The sequence below is a fragment of the Danio rerio genome, chromosome 23 (genome assembly GCF_049306965.1).
Source record: "Danio rerio strain Tuebingen ecotype United States chromosome 23, GRCz12tu, whole genome shotgun sequence".
NCBI classification, from domain to species: domain Eukaryota; kingdom Metazoa; phylum Chordata; class Actinopteri; order Cypriniformes; family Danionidae; genus Danio; species Danio rerio.
The window spans coordinates 37,670,057-37,686,706 of NC_133198.1; the positions used below are offsets into that span (position 1 = coordinate 37,670,057).

The 16,650-nt window shown below is 36.6% G+C and overlaps 1 protein-coding gene and 1 long non-coding RNA gene across 3 annotated transcripts in view; one reads left to right on the top strand and one right to left on the bottom strand.

Annotated features, from left to right (window-relative positions):
- The window catches only part of plxna1a (plexin A1a), a 424,291-nt gene that overhangs the window by 374,956 nt on the left and 32,685 nt on the right, over positions 1–16,650 (top strand). For both annotated transcript variants that reach the window (XM_017353686.4, XM_003201217.7), the window contains exons 22-23: positions 928–1,184; positions 6,852–6,918. In XM_017353686.4, the coding sequence (XP_017209175.2) occupies positions 928–1,184; positions 6,852–6,918 (324 nt within the window). The remainder of the gene's footprint in view (positions 1–927; positions 1,185–6,851; positions 6,919–16,650) is intronic.
- LOC141380526 (uncharacterized) lies at positions 2,198–6,171 on the bottom strand. The gene is made up of 2 exons (XR_012398656.1): positions 3,175–6,171; positions 2,198–3,123 (listed from the first exon to the last, which is right to left on the bottom strand). It is a non-coding gene; the product is annotated as an uncharacterized lncRNA (long non-coding RNA).

The following is a 16,650-nucleotide window of genomic DNA, read 5'->3' on the forward strand; positions in this document are numbered from 1 at the left end:
TAAATTAGACCACCCTCTTAGAAAATAAAGTTCTTTGTTGCAATTTATGGTTTAATGAGGAACTTTTTTACACTGGATAAAGGTAATACATGTTAAATATGTCAATACAAATGTGTTAAAGTAGTTAAAATTGTTTGAATTTTTAAAATTGTTTAAATTATTAAATTGTGGCAAGGTGGCTCAGTGTAATGAGTGCTGATTACAAATCATAAGTAATCTCCGCCCTGAACATAATACATTTGACAACTTTTTATATGATTGTAGAGGGAAATAAACACCATGCATTAAGTCATGGGTGACACGGTGACTCAGTGTTTAGCACTGTCCCCTCACTGCAAGTAGGTTGCTGGTACTGGTTCGAGTCCTGGCTGGACCAGGTGGCCTTTCTATGGAGTTTACATGTTGTCCCCGTGTTGGCATGGGTTTCCTTCGGGTGCTCCGGTTTCCCCCACAGTCAAAAGACTTGCGCTAAAGGTGAATTGAAGAAACTAAATTGGCCGTAGTGCATGAGTGTGTGTATTTGTGAGAGTGTATGGGTGTTTCCTAATACTGGGTTGTGGCTGGAAGGGCATCTGCTGCGTAAAACATATGCCGGAATAGTTTGCGGTTCATTCCACTGTGGCGAGCCCTGATAAATAAGGGACTAAGCTGAAGGAAAATGAACAAATTATTAAAATTGGTTTTCACTTGAAGGTTCTTTGGGGTTTAATGGTGGTTTTTTTATGAAATCATTGCAAAACCTCCCCTTCGGAATCTTTTAAGAGCACAATATTGTGGGTCTCTAAAGGATTTTTAAATGAAAATTAATTAAATTGTTCAGTGTCTTATGTTAAATTGAATCTTTTGAGTCTGCTCATCAAAACACATCAAATCTGTCATATCGTATTCTGCGCTGTCTAATGTAATGCTCCATGTGTGTTTCCACAGGTGCAGGCTAATGTCGAGAAGGCCTTGACTCTATTTGGTCAACTCCTCACCAAGAAGCACTTCCTGCTGACATTTATCCGCACGCTTGAAGCTCAACGCTCCTTCTCCATGCGTGACCGTGGCAACGTGGCATCGCTCATCATGACAGCTCTACAGGGAGAGATGGAGTACGCCACAGGAGTCCTCAAACAGCTGCTCTCTGACCTCATCGACAAGAACCTGGAGAGCAAGAACCACCCCAAACTGCTGCTCAGGAGGTGCGAGACAATTAATAACACAGTCACACTGAAACATACACACGGGCACCCAATCAAAACAGAGAGCTTTAGAGCTTATAAAGGCACAGTGGCATAAACTGCATGTTTAAAAGAGTCAGATAGCTGCAAAATACTGGCTCAGCATATAGAGGTAGGAATGCAACTGGGTACATGAGGATACCAAATCCTGTCTACTTGAGGCTGTGTTCACATTTGACAGGTTTGGTTTGCTTAAAACAAACTCTAGTGCAATTTCTCTAAGTAATAATTTCATTAGACGTGAATGCTGCTATCCAAACCTTAGTCTGAGTCCACTTCCAGTAGAACTTTAGTGCAGTTTGAATGACAAATGAATACAATATTGATTGTTCTGCCTCTGTTAAAGAGTGTAAAGAGTGTGCCGTTCATGTTGGACATTTGAATAAAACCATATTATTTTTTTCATAATGCATTATTAGTCTAGTTTACATTTCGTTTTCTTTTCGCTATTGTTTACAAAAATTTATGCCATGACTTTTATTTTGGCGCATTTCCACCGGACTCTAATTTTGGCGCATTTCCGGCAGTTCCGTGCTTTAGAGAACTGAAAGCAATAGACCTTTTTCACAGCGGAATTGAACACCGGAAGCGCCCTTCGAAGCAGTGTATCGATATTTCCGGGTTCGCTAGGAGTCGCAGAGACATGACAGCCTCGGGACAGCGGATGACTTTCTCACGGTCAACTTTGCCATAATTTGGACAGGAAGATGTTGTTCGGTGAATGTGTAAAACTGTCTTAATAAAACAGCATTTAAAAGATGATACCGATTTGCAGAGTTTGTGCAGAAAACGTGTCTTACACAGCGTTTGCCATGTCAGGTTCCAGTAAGGTGCACAGCCAACAGCATAAAATCTGCTCATTCAAGCCATTCGTAAACTAGATTAACCTGACTCTTTAACATCCAGCAGGATGAGTTTTATGTCAGTAGTCCCGTCTGTAAACTGTGCTAACCCCCTCCTTCCTTTTTATTCAGAGTCAGATATAGTGAATGGCGAGGTAGCTGTACAGGCGAGTTGCTATCGGGCAATACATTACAGGTTGTTTAATGCTCGTGAGGTTTTCTCAAGTCTGGAAACACGTTAGCTCCTACTCGTGGATAATATTCATTTTTATTATTTATTTAAAGAACAGCAAATAACATTTTAAACTAACACATTAAATAACACATTAAAGTATACTATCTTTATTATATAACTGACTAAACAAATAATTTTGCTGTCAAACCAATTAAAAAAAGAGATTTGCATTTGTATGAACTGTCTATTATTCCAAAATAACAACAATGTAGGGATAAATCATGCTTATAGATTAATGACCATGATGAGCACTTGTTTGTGGAAGGCAGATAGCTTAACTGGAGTTTTGTTTATATTATAATTACTCGTCAAAATAAACCATAGACCACCAGTCTTTAATGAAACATAATAATCTCCGCTTTGAAGTGTATACAGCATAAGAATGTACTCCCGCATATAACTTGAAACGGCATTCAACCCCCTTTAATATTGTCATCCATGATTTTCCCTGTCCTTCGTCTTTCGGTAGATCGTGGTCATTAAAGTAAGAGTGTCGTTTTTGAGTTGGAGCAGCTGGGAACGCAGCAATCACAGCGCTGAGATGACCCTGCCATTCTTTCTTGCTCCGTCGCATTGAAACCGGATGTTGTGGTACACTGCTTCGCTTACCGGAACCAGGAAGTGTGAAAAAGGCCTATAGACGGGCAGTGAGCACGTGAAGAGTTTCTGTCCTCCTCTAAATCCTGCCGAAAGCATTTTCTTTTTACTGTATTGTTCCCTTTATATGTATGGTTTCTTGTGTGTGATATAAATAAACAGCCAGCCAAACTCGGTTCAATGGCTACTAAGTTTGTGTCAATACACAATTAAAGGGAGCAAGAAGCTCATATCCTGGCTCATGAACAGAGTTTGGCTGGCTGTTTATTTATATCACACGCAAGAAAGCATATATATAAAGAGAACAGTACATTGATCTAGGATAGACACCACATGGAACAATGTTAGAAAAGTCATAAAGTAATGCGGTGGCTCTTCTCATCTGAAATGTGACCCCCTTTGAGTCTTTAAATCTGTCCACCGTGTTGTCATCCATGTGTGAATACATCTGTACCAGCTCTGCTACTCAGCTTTCCTGCACAATACTATATATAGTAAGTAGGGCTGCACAATATATCGCAAAATTATCGTTATCATGATTATAGTAAATGCAATATTATCCCCTCTACTTCCCTCACCACCTCACACGACAACCCCATACTGAGTGTGCCTCACACAGGTGAGTGGGCTTGAAAAACCACATGTAAAAAAGCACATTATTTAATCTCTCTGGCACCTAAACCAACACTTGCACCAGTTTTAGCATGTTTCTACAGAAAAGTTATATTTAAGGAATATCATTACCACAATACTAGTAAAGTAAGTAAGTAAGTAAGTAAAGTTTATTTATGAAGCATATTTACTTCAGTTTGGCACTGACCGAAGTGCTGAACAAAACCATAGCACACACTCTAAAAGAGTAAAAATAACAATAAAAGTAATAATAAGAATAAAAGTATTCCAGCAACAACCACAGTAAAGATTAAAAACCTGGGAATGCAATAGAATAAAAATGTGTCTTAAGTCTAGACTTAAAAATAGAGAGAGAAGAAGCACTCGTAATATCCGGTGGCAGCTGGTGCCACAAACGTGGAGCAGCGACAGCAAAGGCTCTATCTCCTTTCAGTTTAAGTCGTGACCGAGGTATTTGCAGTAAAATTTTATTTTAGGACCTAAGAGACCGAGGATTTGACTGTAAGTTAATAAGTTCTGATATATAATAAGGTGCTTGCCCATTCAGTGCTTTAAAAACAATAAGTAAAATCTTGAACTGAATTCTAAAATTAACAGGAAGCCAATGAAGGGATGCTAAAACTGGCGAGATATGAACATGTTTTTTGGTGCCTGTTAAAAGTCTAGCTGCCGCATTTTGAACCAACTGCAACCTTGCCAATGAGGATTGAGGGAGACCAACGTATAAGGAATTGCAATAGTCTAGGCGGGAAGTGATAAAAGCATGTATGACCAACATGTATGACTCAACAACATAAGATATTTCCAGTATCATGCAGCCCTACTTTAGTGTGTTCATGTGGGTAACTTTGCTGTTGTTGCTTTGGATGTTGTTCTCCTGTCTGACCTCTGTGGATATGAGTGAGATATGAATGAATCGCATGTCAAAAAAAAAGCAAGTTCCAGAAAATGCCCACCGATTGTGTCATCACCATGAGTCAATGGTAGCTCAAAGGTGTCAAGGAGCCAAAATGAACTCCCTCAAAAAGTTAGCTTTTAGTTTCAAACTCAAAACACACTTCATTTTGGCAGGATTGCATTTTAAATGGCATAATTTTTTTTGTTCTTCGTAATTGCAAATTATATTGAGGCCTTAAAGGTACCAGAAAAGTGTCTACTGGCAGTATATCTTGATTTGAGTGATGTTTTATAAGCTTTCACGAATTTTAACTGCTGAAATTACAATCTCATGTACGCACATACAACAAGCACATTTATGTTGAGTTCAGACTGCATGATTTTAGCCGATTTTAACTCAATGAGAGGTTTTGAGAAATAGGGGACAAATGGCTGAAATCACAGGCAAATTGATGCTTGTTCACGTGAGTAACAATCACACAATGTGAACTACTGTATCAAAGACGTGATCTGAGAGAATCGCCGATGAGTCTTCGACACCCATGAGATATTTGGCATTCTAAATATCTGGAGCTGTCAGTGATTCAAATCATGTCGTGTGAAATGAGTTTTGACTAAACATAACATCGGCGATCGCCTACAGCCAATGAGAGAGCAGCATCCACTAGAGTGGGTACCTGCAGGCCAGCGGGAGGTTGGGGGAGAAGTTAAAAGCGCTCATTTTTAGTTTATTTGGACCCGAGAACTGGAGGAAAAACCACTGGAAATTTGTGAGGAGCACCTGTGTTTGTCTGACGTGTCATGTAAGCAATATCCCAACTGGGTCAAAAAAGAAATTTAAGGAGAAATTGCTAATTCCCTTCAAACCCAGGTGAGCAAATATGAAAATTTTCTACCCCATTACAGGCTTCTTACCCATTATGTATTTAATAAAAAAAGATTTACTACATGTTTTTGGTTGTGAGAAAGAGTTTGGACAAAGTTGTCGGCAATTCTTCCTATTGTAAAGTCATACAGTGTGAAACCCCTTGTCGCCATTATGAAACAAATAATAGGTTAAAAAGTCTAAAGACTGACTGCTAGAGACACAATGATTAATTATATATCACGTTTTACAACAACAGAGATGCAAGAGATTAGATCCAGCGGCAGGTCCTGAGATAGTCTGGCTGAAATAAAGCTTTGCTCGTGTGGGAAGCCATTCTCGGAGCTGCCTCTGACCGCCTGGAGATTCCAACATTTTTAAACATGCGCTATCCTTGTACATAAACTGCCGGTTTGACTTTAAAATAACTATAATCTCTCTTGAAATACCCTTAAAACTTGAATTTGTGGCATAATTTTTAAGTATTGTCTTAATTTCCTGGATTTCCATCCGCCATTTACAGTCCTCATCGGTTTCCAATGCAGCACATGCGATTTGCTATGGTAATTATAAACGTTTGGGAGAACCACATTTATTTCGAACTGTGATCAAAAATGAGTGGAACTACCTGTGTGTTTCAAAAAAAATAATGCACATCTTCCAGCCAATCAGAATCAAGTATTTCAACAGACCATGGAGTAATAGTTCGAAGTTGACGAGAAGCTTTTTAAAAATGTTACAAACCGCTAACGTTGATGGGGAGGGTTTTGAAATGAGTACGCCATCTAAAAACCTCATTTTAAACTAAAACATACATAGCCTAAATCATGACATTAGCACAAGAAACCTTAGCCAATATTATAAAATCCCTCCAGCCTGAAAAAAAAAAAAACAGCTGAAAAATTTCTCTCTAGCACTCCAAAGTTCACCGAAGTCAATATTCTCCATCTCATACGACTCTAAGCCCTGATCTGGCCAACTTTACCGGAGTGCGCTAATGAGCTTTTCAGGACACTTCCACCCCCTCATGAAATACCTGTTGTCCCATTCCATTCACCTTATCTCTCCTTCTCCGTTTTATTAATGAGCATATAATTTAATAATAGGCCCTTATGTAAGGAAGTAATGGGAGTGGGTAAGTCAGTGTGAATGCATTATTGAACGGCAGAAAAGGCTCCTGGTGGGCCTGAGGGAGGAAGGAGCCACAGTTAGCCGACTGCGCTAGCACTCGCTCGCGTTTGCCAGCTACAGATGAATTAGGAGCATTGAAGTCCATTAATTACAGCATGCTTTAATTACTTCTGTTCTGGGGGAAGCTTTTGGGGGTCTTCGGCTGGCGACAGGTTGGCCATTAATGGACGATGTCGCCCAATTACTGTAATTGTCTGGTCTTAATGAAAATTGGTGGTTTGTTTTGGAAAAAAAGTAGGAGTTTTTGCCCAAGCGCCACATTAGAAGGAATCTTTTTTCCTTCAAGAAGGCTTTTTGGGTTAAATTTGTATTGTGTGAACTTGAATTCTTATTTTCTTTCTACCTCTCTTTTCTTCCCGCTCTTTTAGGACTGAGTCTGTTGCAGAGAAGATGCTTACCAACTGGTTCACTTTTCTTCTGTACAAGTTCTTAAAGGTAAGTGTATGCAGTGTGGACAGTGTTGTTTTAAATAAGGTTCAGTTATCATTTGGAAGCACCAAAAAGCTGGAATGCGTATCTGCTGGAGCATATGAGCTACAATGAGACCAGCAAACCAGCATCAACACCTACCTCACCAGCATATGCTGTTTGTTCACCAGGGAAAGCAAAGCGAAAATCTAAAAGGAATTAGGATGCAAGATATCAAACTTATAATATAAAGTAATTTCGCTCAAAAATCAGTCGGTCACATGCCCAAAAATGTGAATGGGTAGTGTATGGCAGCAGTGGGGATTAGAAACGCACTTGAAATATCAGTTTTAAGTTGCGTATACAGTGCAATATTGTGTGTTTGTAAATAACACAGGTAGAACACATCCAGTTGTGCTGCATAAATAGCTTTTTATAAATAGCATTCAGTGAAAATAGCCACTCTGATTTTTTTAATGGTTTTATTTTTTTTCCAAATAGTTGTTCAAAAAGTTCAAATAATACTATTGCCATTCAGAAATATTTTTAAAGTAAAACCGTCAGAATTTTTACATATAAAAAAATGTTTTAGTTATTTATTGCAAATGTTATAGTGAATCAATTTTAATCGTATTATAGTAAAGCACTTGAATTAATCTGTTGTGGTAATTTTAAAGTTGCTATAGTATGGTAATAAAACAACCATGGTGTAATATAAACAAATTACCCAATACTATCATTTACTTTAGGGTATGTTATTCTACAACACAGCATTGCAACAGCTGCGACATTAATTGACAATGTGGTGTAAATAATTTGTACAGTATAGAATACTTTACTAGAGTATGGTTAATAAATAAATAAATAAATAATAATAATAATAATAATAATAATAATAATAATAAACCAAATAATAAGTTATTTTCTTTTTAGTTGAACCTTTATATACAGTAAATATGGTATATAATGGTAAAAGTTAAAAGGAAACATCTGCAACCTTTAAAATGTTGTACATTGCAAAAATCCTAATAATTTAATTTGAAATAATAAGCAAAGTTTGTTTCAAGAAAATATTTTGATATGCTTTGCTTAAAAAAATGTGTAATTGACTTCAAAGTATATTTTCTCAGTATTGTATTTGTTTTTAACCCTCCAATTTCAGAACTTCAGATAGTTGTGTTTCAGCCATTTATTGTCCATCCTAACAAACCATACAACATTAGAAAGCTTATTTATTCAGCTTTCATGTGGTGTATGAATCTCAATTTCTAAAAAAAAAAAAATAAAGAGTAACATTTGACACAAAATGACAAGTTGTTTATTTAGTCCAGGGTCGGGGTTTGTGTTATGGATAAAAAAAAAGCGTCTTACATGTTTGAAACAAAATAGGGTAAATAAATGATGACAGAATCTTAATGTCTGTCTAATAGCTCCTAAAAAAAATCCACCCAAATACACACAAAAATGAACTCCACTCTACCAAATGATTGCCCATGTTTTGACTGTATTAAACAATGACTGTTAAAGTAATTTAAAGAATGACTGTTTTAAATATTGGTTTACACACACAGCATTATTGGTTTACAAAAAAAAAAAAAAAAAAAAAAACAGATAATCCTGTTGCACTACTACACTTGATATATGTTTTATTGTAAAAAAAAAAAAAAAAAAAAAAAAAACAAGAAAGCATTTTAAAGGAAATTCTGAAATATTTTTTATGGCATACTTAAAAAATAAAGATGATTTAGTAAATGATGATTTTCAAAATGTTTTGTTGTAATATATATTTCATTTATTGGTCTTTTCATAGTATATATTTCAATTCCGGTACTTTTATATCAACCATTTGGTAGAGGTTGATATTTTAGAAATTACGGGATGTGTTGAAAAAAGTGCATTGAGTGTGCTAACTAGAGATATTAGGAGTTAAGAAATGCAATCCTTTTTTTTTTTTCTTGGTGGGGCAGTTGTTGTTAAACAACAATGAATCATCCACAGGCTCTCTCCATCAGTGGGTCCATACCTACTGTATAAAGTTGAAGTCAAAATTATTAGCCCTCCTGTGATTTTTTTTATTTTTTTCCCCCCTTTATCCAATATTTTCCAAATTATGTTTATAACAAAGCAATGACTTTATCACAATATTTTCTATAATATTTTTTCTTCTGGAGAAAGTCTTATTTGTTTTATTTCAACTAAAATAATAGCAGTTTTGAATTTTTAAAAAAAAAAATTAAAGTCAACTTAATTAGCCCTCTTGAGCCTTCTTTTTCGATTGTCTACAGAACAAACCACTGTTATACATTATTTTGCCAATTAACCTAGTTTAGCCTTTAAATTGCACTTTAAGCTAAATACTAGCATTTTCAAAACTATCTAGTATAATAGATAGTGTCATCATGGCAAATATAAAATAAATGAGTTATTAAAACTATTATGTTTAGAAATGTGTTTTAAAAAAACTTCTTTCCGTTAAACAGAAATTGGGAAAAAAATATAGCGGAGGGCTAATAATTCTGACTTCAACTGTACAACATAGACAGAAGGCAGTCTGTCAGGGGTCCGCCAGGTCATAGTTCATCCCTGCAGGCACCTCCGCATCTGAGTCTCCATTAGCTCCTTTCTCTCTCTCCTTTCCCTCTGTGGTCTCGTCTCCATCCGCTTCCCTCCATGACGCCTCTCACAGAGCGTGATTGAGCAGCAGGATGTCGCGTCCTCCCCTGTCTGTCTCTCCGTCTCCCTCTCACTCTCACATTAGCAGCTCTCTGGTTTTATTAGTTCAATCATGCAGGGCTCAGCACGCAATGGAAGAATTTTAATCAACAGGAGACGGGAGTCCAAAACACTTTCACTTCACAGAAATTCATTTACACATGACACCAATTTGAACGTGCTGTCGCATTGTTCAAGAATGCATAGCTGTTTGCGAATGTACAGTTTATGCCAGCTGTCATCATTTATTTAATATGTTAATAATTGATTTAGGTCACATCGATGGCCACATTTATGGTATATTTTGTTCATGACAGTTTTTTTAAGTAATAAATGAATAAAATAAGCAATATCTGTGGCCATCTGTATCATGATAATGTAGCAATGTAGTTTATAATTCTATACACAGCCTAAAGACAACTCTCATGTAGAATCAAGTCACATATATTGCTCAGAGTTTAAAAATCTTGATGGTTCTGTGGGTTTTGTCTATCCATACTGATCTTTATTTTTGTATTTTCTATTGGATTCAAGTCAGGTGATTGACTAGGCCATTCCACAGCTTTGTTTTATTTTTTAAGCCCTTTGAGAGTTTCCTTGGCTGTGTTTTGGATTATTTTCTTGTTGAAATGTCCACCCCGGTTTCATCTTCATCATCCTGATAATGTAGATGTTGGACTGAAGCAGCTGATATTAATTTACAATGACGAAGGACAGAGGGTTACTGAATAACTTTTGAGAGATTTCAGCTGCTGTCTGGGCTTTCACTGCCTTTCTACACCTTCCTTTCTTCATGTGTTCAATACTATTCCCTTGTCATTTCATTTTATTACACATAACTTCATTTGTTAACTAATTAGTTTTATTTTATTTTCATATGTATTTCATTGGATGTTATCAACACCTTGTGAAATGTTTAAGTCACATCACCTTTAGAAATATGTTTTCTTAGAAAAATGGTGACGTGTTGAATACATATTTCCCCCACTTCATGTGACTCTGAACCTCAAAACTATTCATAAGTGTCAATTTGTTTAGTTTTTCTTTTTTAATTAAGGTTTATAAATCATTTGAAAGCTGAATAAATAGGCTTTCCATTGCTATATAGTATGTTAAGATAAACTAAATACGACTATTTGGAAATATGATATTGGAGGGTTCAAAACATTGAGACATTTTAAAGTTTTCTAAATGAAGGTTTTAACCTGCATTACTAATCAAAAATTGAGTTAGGATATTTTACAGTTGAAAATGTATAATATATATTCATGAAACATGAACTTTTCTTAATATTCAAATGATTTTTGGCATAAAATAAAAACCCTATTTTATGAAATTAGAGAAAATTAGCACTTCACCAATCTAGCACTTTTTTCATGAAACTGTGGGAACCCCTTCGCAAACATGTCCAAATTCTTTAGCTTGATCCTTTTCTTTCTGATTCTGAATTCCCACCCCCAAACTCCAGATTCGTACTTAATACGAGTTCTGGTCAGCACCAGAAGGCCTGTATTTTCTGTGTGTAAGATTGGGTTTTTGTTATTTTGGTCAAAATACTCCTCAGTGTATTTGCTTACTGTTACATGTTGTTGTTGTCCATTATTTTGTATCTTTTTGTGATGTGTAATTTCTAATTTTGACCTATACAATAAGTTTTATACGTTGGCAAAAAAATGTACTCATGCAACAGGGTCACATATAAATATATATACAGTGCTCAGCAAAATTGAGTACAGCCCATTTTGAAAGTGAATATTTTTATCAGTTTCTCTGTGAATATAGACAGGGCTTAATTTGTGCCGGAACAGGATCTGGATCCGATACCTCTGAGATCTGATCCGGCACCTCATTTAACCGGTCCCCCTCCTAAACCGGCCTTCTGCCCCATCCGCTGTTCACTTTCGCTTTCTTCTGCAACTCCCCAACCCTCTTCGCTGTCATCCGCGACACCCCCACTCCTCACTTTTGTGCGCGACACCTTACATCCTCGGGTAACATGCCAAATTTGTTACCCCGATCTGTTCCAGGACTTTGCAATTCACAAATTAAGCACTGACTATAGGGAATGTATTTTGGTGCATTTAAACAAAACAGATTATTTAAACAGATATATTTATTAAATTAATATTTTAGTTACCAAACATATTTAGAAATTGAGATAAGTAAGTATTGTATTAAGATGTGCCCAACCTGTTGTTTGTGTGGGTCCTAATGCCCCAGTATAGTTACGGGGATTCTATACTGCTCAGTGAACACCATCTTTTGGACAAGATGCTAAACCGATGCCCCCGGTCGTTGAAAATCCCAGGATGTCCTTTGAAAAAGAGTAGGGGTTTAACCCCGGTGTCCTGGCCAAATTTGTCCACTAGCCTCTGTCCATCATGGCCTCCCAACCACCCCATATCATAATTTTCTTCATTAATCTGTCTCCTTTTCACCAATAAGCTGGTGTGGTGTGCGGTCTGGTGCAATATGGCTATCGTTGAGTCATCCAGGTGGATGCTGCACAGTGATGGTGTATGAGGAGATCCCCCACATTGTGTAAAGTGCTTTGAGTGTCCAGAAAAGTGCTATATAAATGTAAGGAAGTAAGTAAGTAAATCAGTAGTAGTAAAAGATAGGTTTGTGAGAGGTGTACTCGGATATGCTGGGCACTGTACATACACGTATATGACAAAGATTAAGAGATCCTATCTTTTGTGTTGTCTGTATGTCTATCAAATTTCTTTTAAAACAAATGTATAATAAAAAATTGACCAGTGACTATGCTATTCAAATGCTGGAAAAGAGTAGCAAGAATTGAAACATTTTTTGAGAAACATGGAATTCAAGCAGATTTAGTCTGACATGAGTCTGGCATTTTATTTCATTAATTATTATTATTATTTTATTTGGACGAACTCTTCTTTTCAGCCCAAACCAGCCAAATTCAGATTTGCTCACTTCAAGTCTGTTTCAAGCTTTGACTGTATGTATATAGGCCTTGTCTGGCTTTTCCGCTAGCTGACAAAAGTTCAGAAGCAGACAGTTTGAAATCGCTAATTAGCATTAGGAAACGCGGCACTGTTTTAGATGGATGGGACTGTGGCATCAGTTAGTGGAACTGACAAGCTGTTGTCACCAACACACAGCTTGTAATATCACATAAGACGAGGCGGCTCCAAAGCAAACTGACACAATTCAAACCTTCCCAGGAATCACTCTCAATAATTTTTCATCAACGTTTTGGCCGTGGCGGTGCTTTTTAAACAAGGTCTGCTCAAGGCTGTGGTGTGGAATAATTGATCCGCTAGCGCTATATTTCAACAGGATATTTTCCTGCTACTGTTCATTAGCCCTATGGGTGGGTGAGGTCTGGCGATGCGGTCTGCGCTCTTTTCTGTCTCCGTCTTTAATGAAGCCGGAGTGTGGGATGAGGTCTGGTCTCTCGGCTGCAGTGGGGGTCTCGAAGAGTGATGTATTTGCGCTCCCTCTCGTTAGCAGCTGTCGGCTTAATTAGCGCAGATGCTAACGAGACGTTAACAGCATATGGTGGGAGGGTGGGTGGAGTAAAACAGGATGAAGTGATGGAGGAAACCAGGGGAAGCTGTTTGGTGCGGGTGTGCTCGAGGCGGAGGGAGACGGCGGGTTTCCTCGTTTCACCGTGCCCATCATAATCACTGCGGTCGGGGGGTCGGCTGAGGAGGGATATGACAGCTCGCATATGACAGCTTACCATCTTTCACATGACTAGCGAGATTCTTGTTAGAATTCGATCAGTCTTTGGAAATTGTGACTTGAAATTTGGAAGCTGCAATGAATCAACTTGCTAATTTCTACATTCGTAAGCAGAAGCTAGCGATTAGCGAGTGTAGATTACAAAATCTGAAGCTAAAAAGAGAATGATTAATAATTGACTGTTTTAACCTTAGAAACTTTTTGCAATTAAGATTGAAGCTTTAAAATTATTGTATCATCTTCATCATCTAAATTGTTTTCATTGTTGGTCAAATCACATATGCTACATATGCTATGTAGAATTTGAACATAGATACATAAACTAGATATCACATACGGACTCTGAGCATGCATCTATGGCACTGCCACATTTGTACAGTGCTCTCAGGACATAAATCATTCAACCGCACTAGTCAAACGTAAGCCAATGTGAAAATGCTAGACTTTAGCAATGTGTACGGGTGTAGTAATGAGCAAACAAAGAAAACAATGCACAAAGGCAGAACATTCCATAGGTAAGATTACAATTTTCGTAATGTAAAACAAAATGCAAACTGACCACCGGGAAACTCTCGATCATAGATAAATGAAGGCCTATATATGTGTATATATCTCTGGCTCTGGATTGCCAGTCCTCCTCTGCACCTAGGTCCCATGTTCATTTCAAAGGAGTGGTACCCTGTACTAAAATGACAGCTCTAATGACACATTCCTTCCCATAGACAACAGAAGCGTAGTCGACATCTAATGTAAATATCTATGGTATTTGAAGGTACAGTTCGATGCATGCTAATTGTGGTTTCTGTCATAACTTCAACAAAAAACAAATCAGTGTCTATTGTAACTTCAGATTCTTTTTTAGCTTCTTCTTCAGAAACTAGCATTTACTGTAGCAATCTGAAACTATTATGAAATCTATTATTTTGACCAGTTCGGTCTCAGAAACCCTTGGCTCTTGCAATTTATTGTAGCCTCAGATTGTAGCTTTGATTCATCTGTAGCATCTGCCTCAGAAACCAGCAAATGTTTATTAACTGTTGGTCAAATATGCTACATGTATAATCTGAAGGACAATGAAAAACATTGCTAATGGTTGCTGTCACAATCACATTTAAAAATTTAGCTTTAGACTTTGTAGCTTCTGCTTCAGAAAGTAGCGATTTGCGATCTGAAGCTTTCATAAAAGATTATTTATTAATAGCTTCAGTCCCAGAAACCCTTTGCTCTTGCAATTTATTGTAGCTTCAGATTGTAGCTTTGAAACATTTGTAGCATCTGCCTCAGAAACTAGCAAAAGTATATATTTATTGGTGGTCAAATCATATATGCTATATATACAATGCATGCTAATTGTAGTTTCTGTCATAATTTAATGAAAAAAATCAGAGTCTGATTGTACCTTTAGATTCTTTGTAGCTTCTGCTTCTGAAATTAGCATTTAGTGACCTGAAGCTATTAAGAAAAATAGTAGTCTCAGATTGTAGCTTTGAATCTTTTGCAGCATCTGCCTCAGAAAGGAGCAAAAGTTTATTAATTGTTGCTCAAATCATGTAGAATTTGAAGGTACAATGAAAAAGATTGCTAATTGTTTGTCAGAATTCTAATAAAAATTCAGCTTCAGAATGTAGCTTCAGATTCTTTGTAGCTCCTGCTTCAGAAAGTAGTAGCAATTTAAAGATATTGTGAAAAAAATATATTACTTATTGAAATTTTCTGTCTAAGAAACCCTTTGCTCATGCAATTCATTGTAGCTTCAGATTGTAGCTTTAAAACAAGTGTAGCATCTGCCTCAGCAACTAGCAAAGGTTTATTCATTGGTGTCTCGAATAACAATGTAGCCTACTGTATATGCTATGTAGAAGCTGTTTGAAGCTGTTTCAGAAACTAGCAAGTTTATTCACTGTACATTCAGATTTTACATGTCAATATATAAATCACGGTGTAATCTGAAGCTACAATAAATTGCTAGTTTCTGACATAGAAATCTATACTTCATCTATAAGCTTCATATTTTAGCTTTGGATGCTTTTTAGCTTCTGCTTGAGAAAGAGTATACATATTAGCTTTAAACTTAAAAATCTGCAGATATGTGCTTTCTGTAATCTGAAGCTAATGTAAATAAAATTGCTAATTGCTAATTTCTGGCTCACAGTTCCCTCACAAGATAGCATCAGATTGTAGCTCTGGATTCTTTGTAACATCTGCCTCAGAAACTAATAATTAGCAAGTCTATTCATTGTGGCTAAGGGTTTTGTCTGGTAGATTAGATTTTGTACCAACGATTGCTTTGTAATCCGAAACCGATCAATTGGTAGAAGCAAAAACTAGTGATTAGCAAGTTTATTTATACTACATAAACTCTTAACCATAATGAATGGCTAAATGCTAATTTTTCATAATTGTATTACAGTTCTGTGGGGTATTGTGTTATACAGAAATATGGGATCATTTGAAGCTACAGTGCCTAAACTTAAGCAAGTTTAGTCGCTGGTTTTGAATCAGATCTTAAATCCACAGCCAGCATTTAGCCATTTCTTATTAGCAACAGAGTTGGTGAGTTTCAGCCAAGCTTGAGTCTGTTTTTTGTAGTGTCCAAACTGTCTGAATTCATATCTGCTATCAATAAATGTTGTATAAAAGCCTTTTAAATAATTTTTATTTGTTTCCATTTGACTTTTAGAAGTGCAAAATTTAGATTTACATAATTTCTGTTATTTTTTGTTTGTGCTATTAACATTTAATGTATCCTTATATCAAATTTTTTGTTCAATGAGTTTAGTCTTAACAAACAACACTGGTGCTTAATTGATGCTAATTGCACAGATTAAGTCTTTACTGTATGTACACTGCAAACACGAGACTAGCTAACTGCTAAGAGAAGCCTGAATCCAAAGATGCATATATGAAAATTTTAAAAACTAAAAAAACAAAGTTGTTAGTTAGTGAATGAAAGATGTTAATGCTAATGTAGAAAACAGCCTATGAGTCCTAACCCCATCCGTCTCTTTTTCCACACCTATCCTTTCGTTTCACAAAGGGGTTTAAGTGCTTCCTCCCAATCGTTAACCTCTATCTATCGTTCTCTCTTTCCCCTGCGTTTAAACTGTTTGTCTTTTTCGAGAGGGCCTTTTTGAGGGTGTGAGAGGCTAATGGTTGTATTGATTGGCAAGTCCTTGTGATTATTTGAAAGCGCTGCGCCATTATAGCTGCTTGTTTTTCACATCTGAAGTGACAGTTTATTGGTAATCAAGTTTAGCTCAATATACATACCTAAAACGCATTTTACGTCTGGGTGTTACTATGAAAGGAAAGAAAAGCTATTGATTGCGT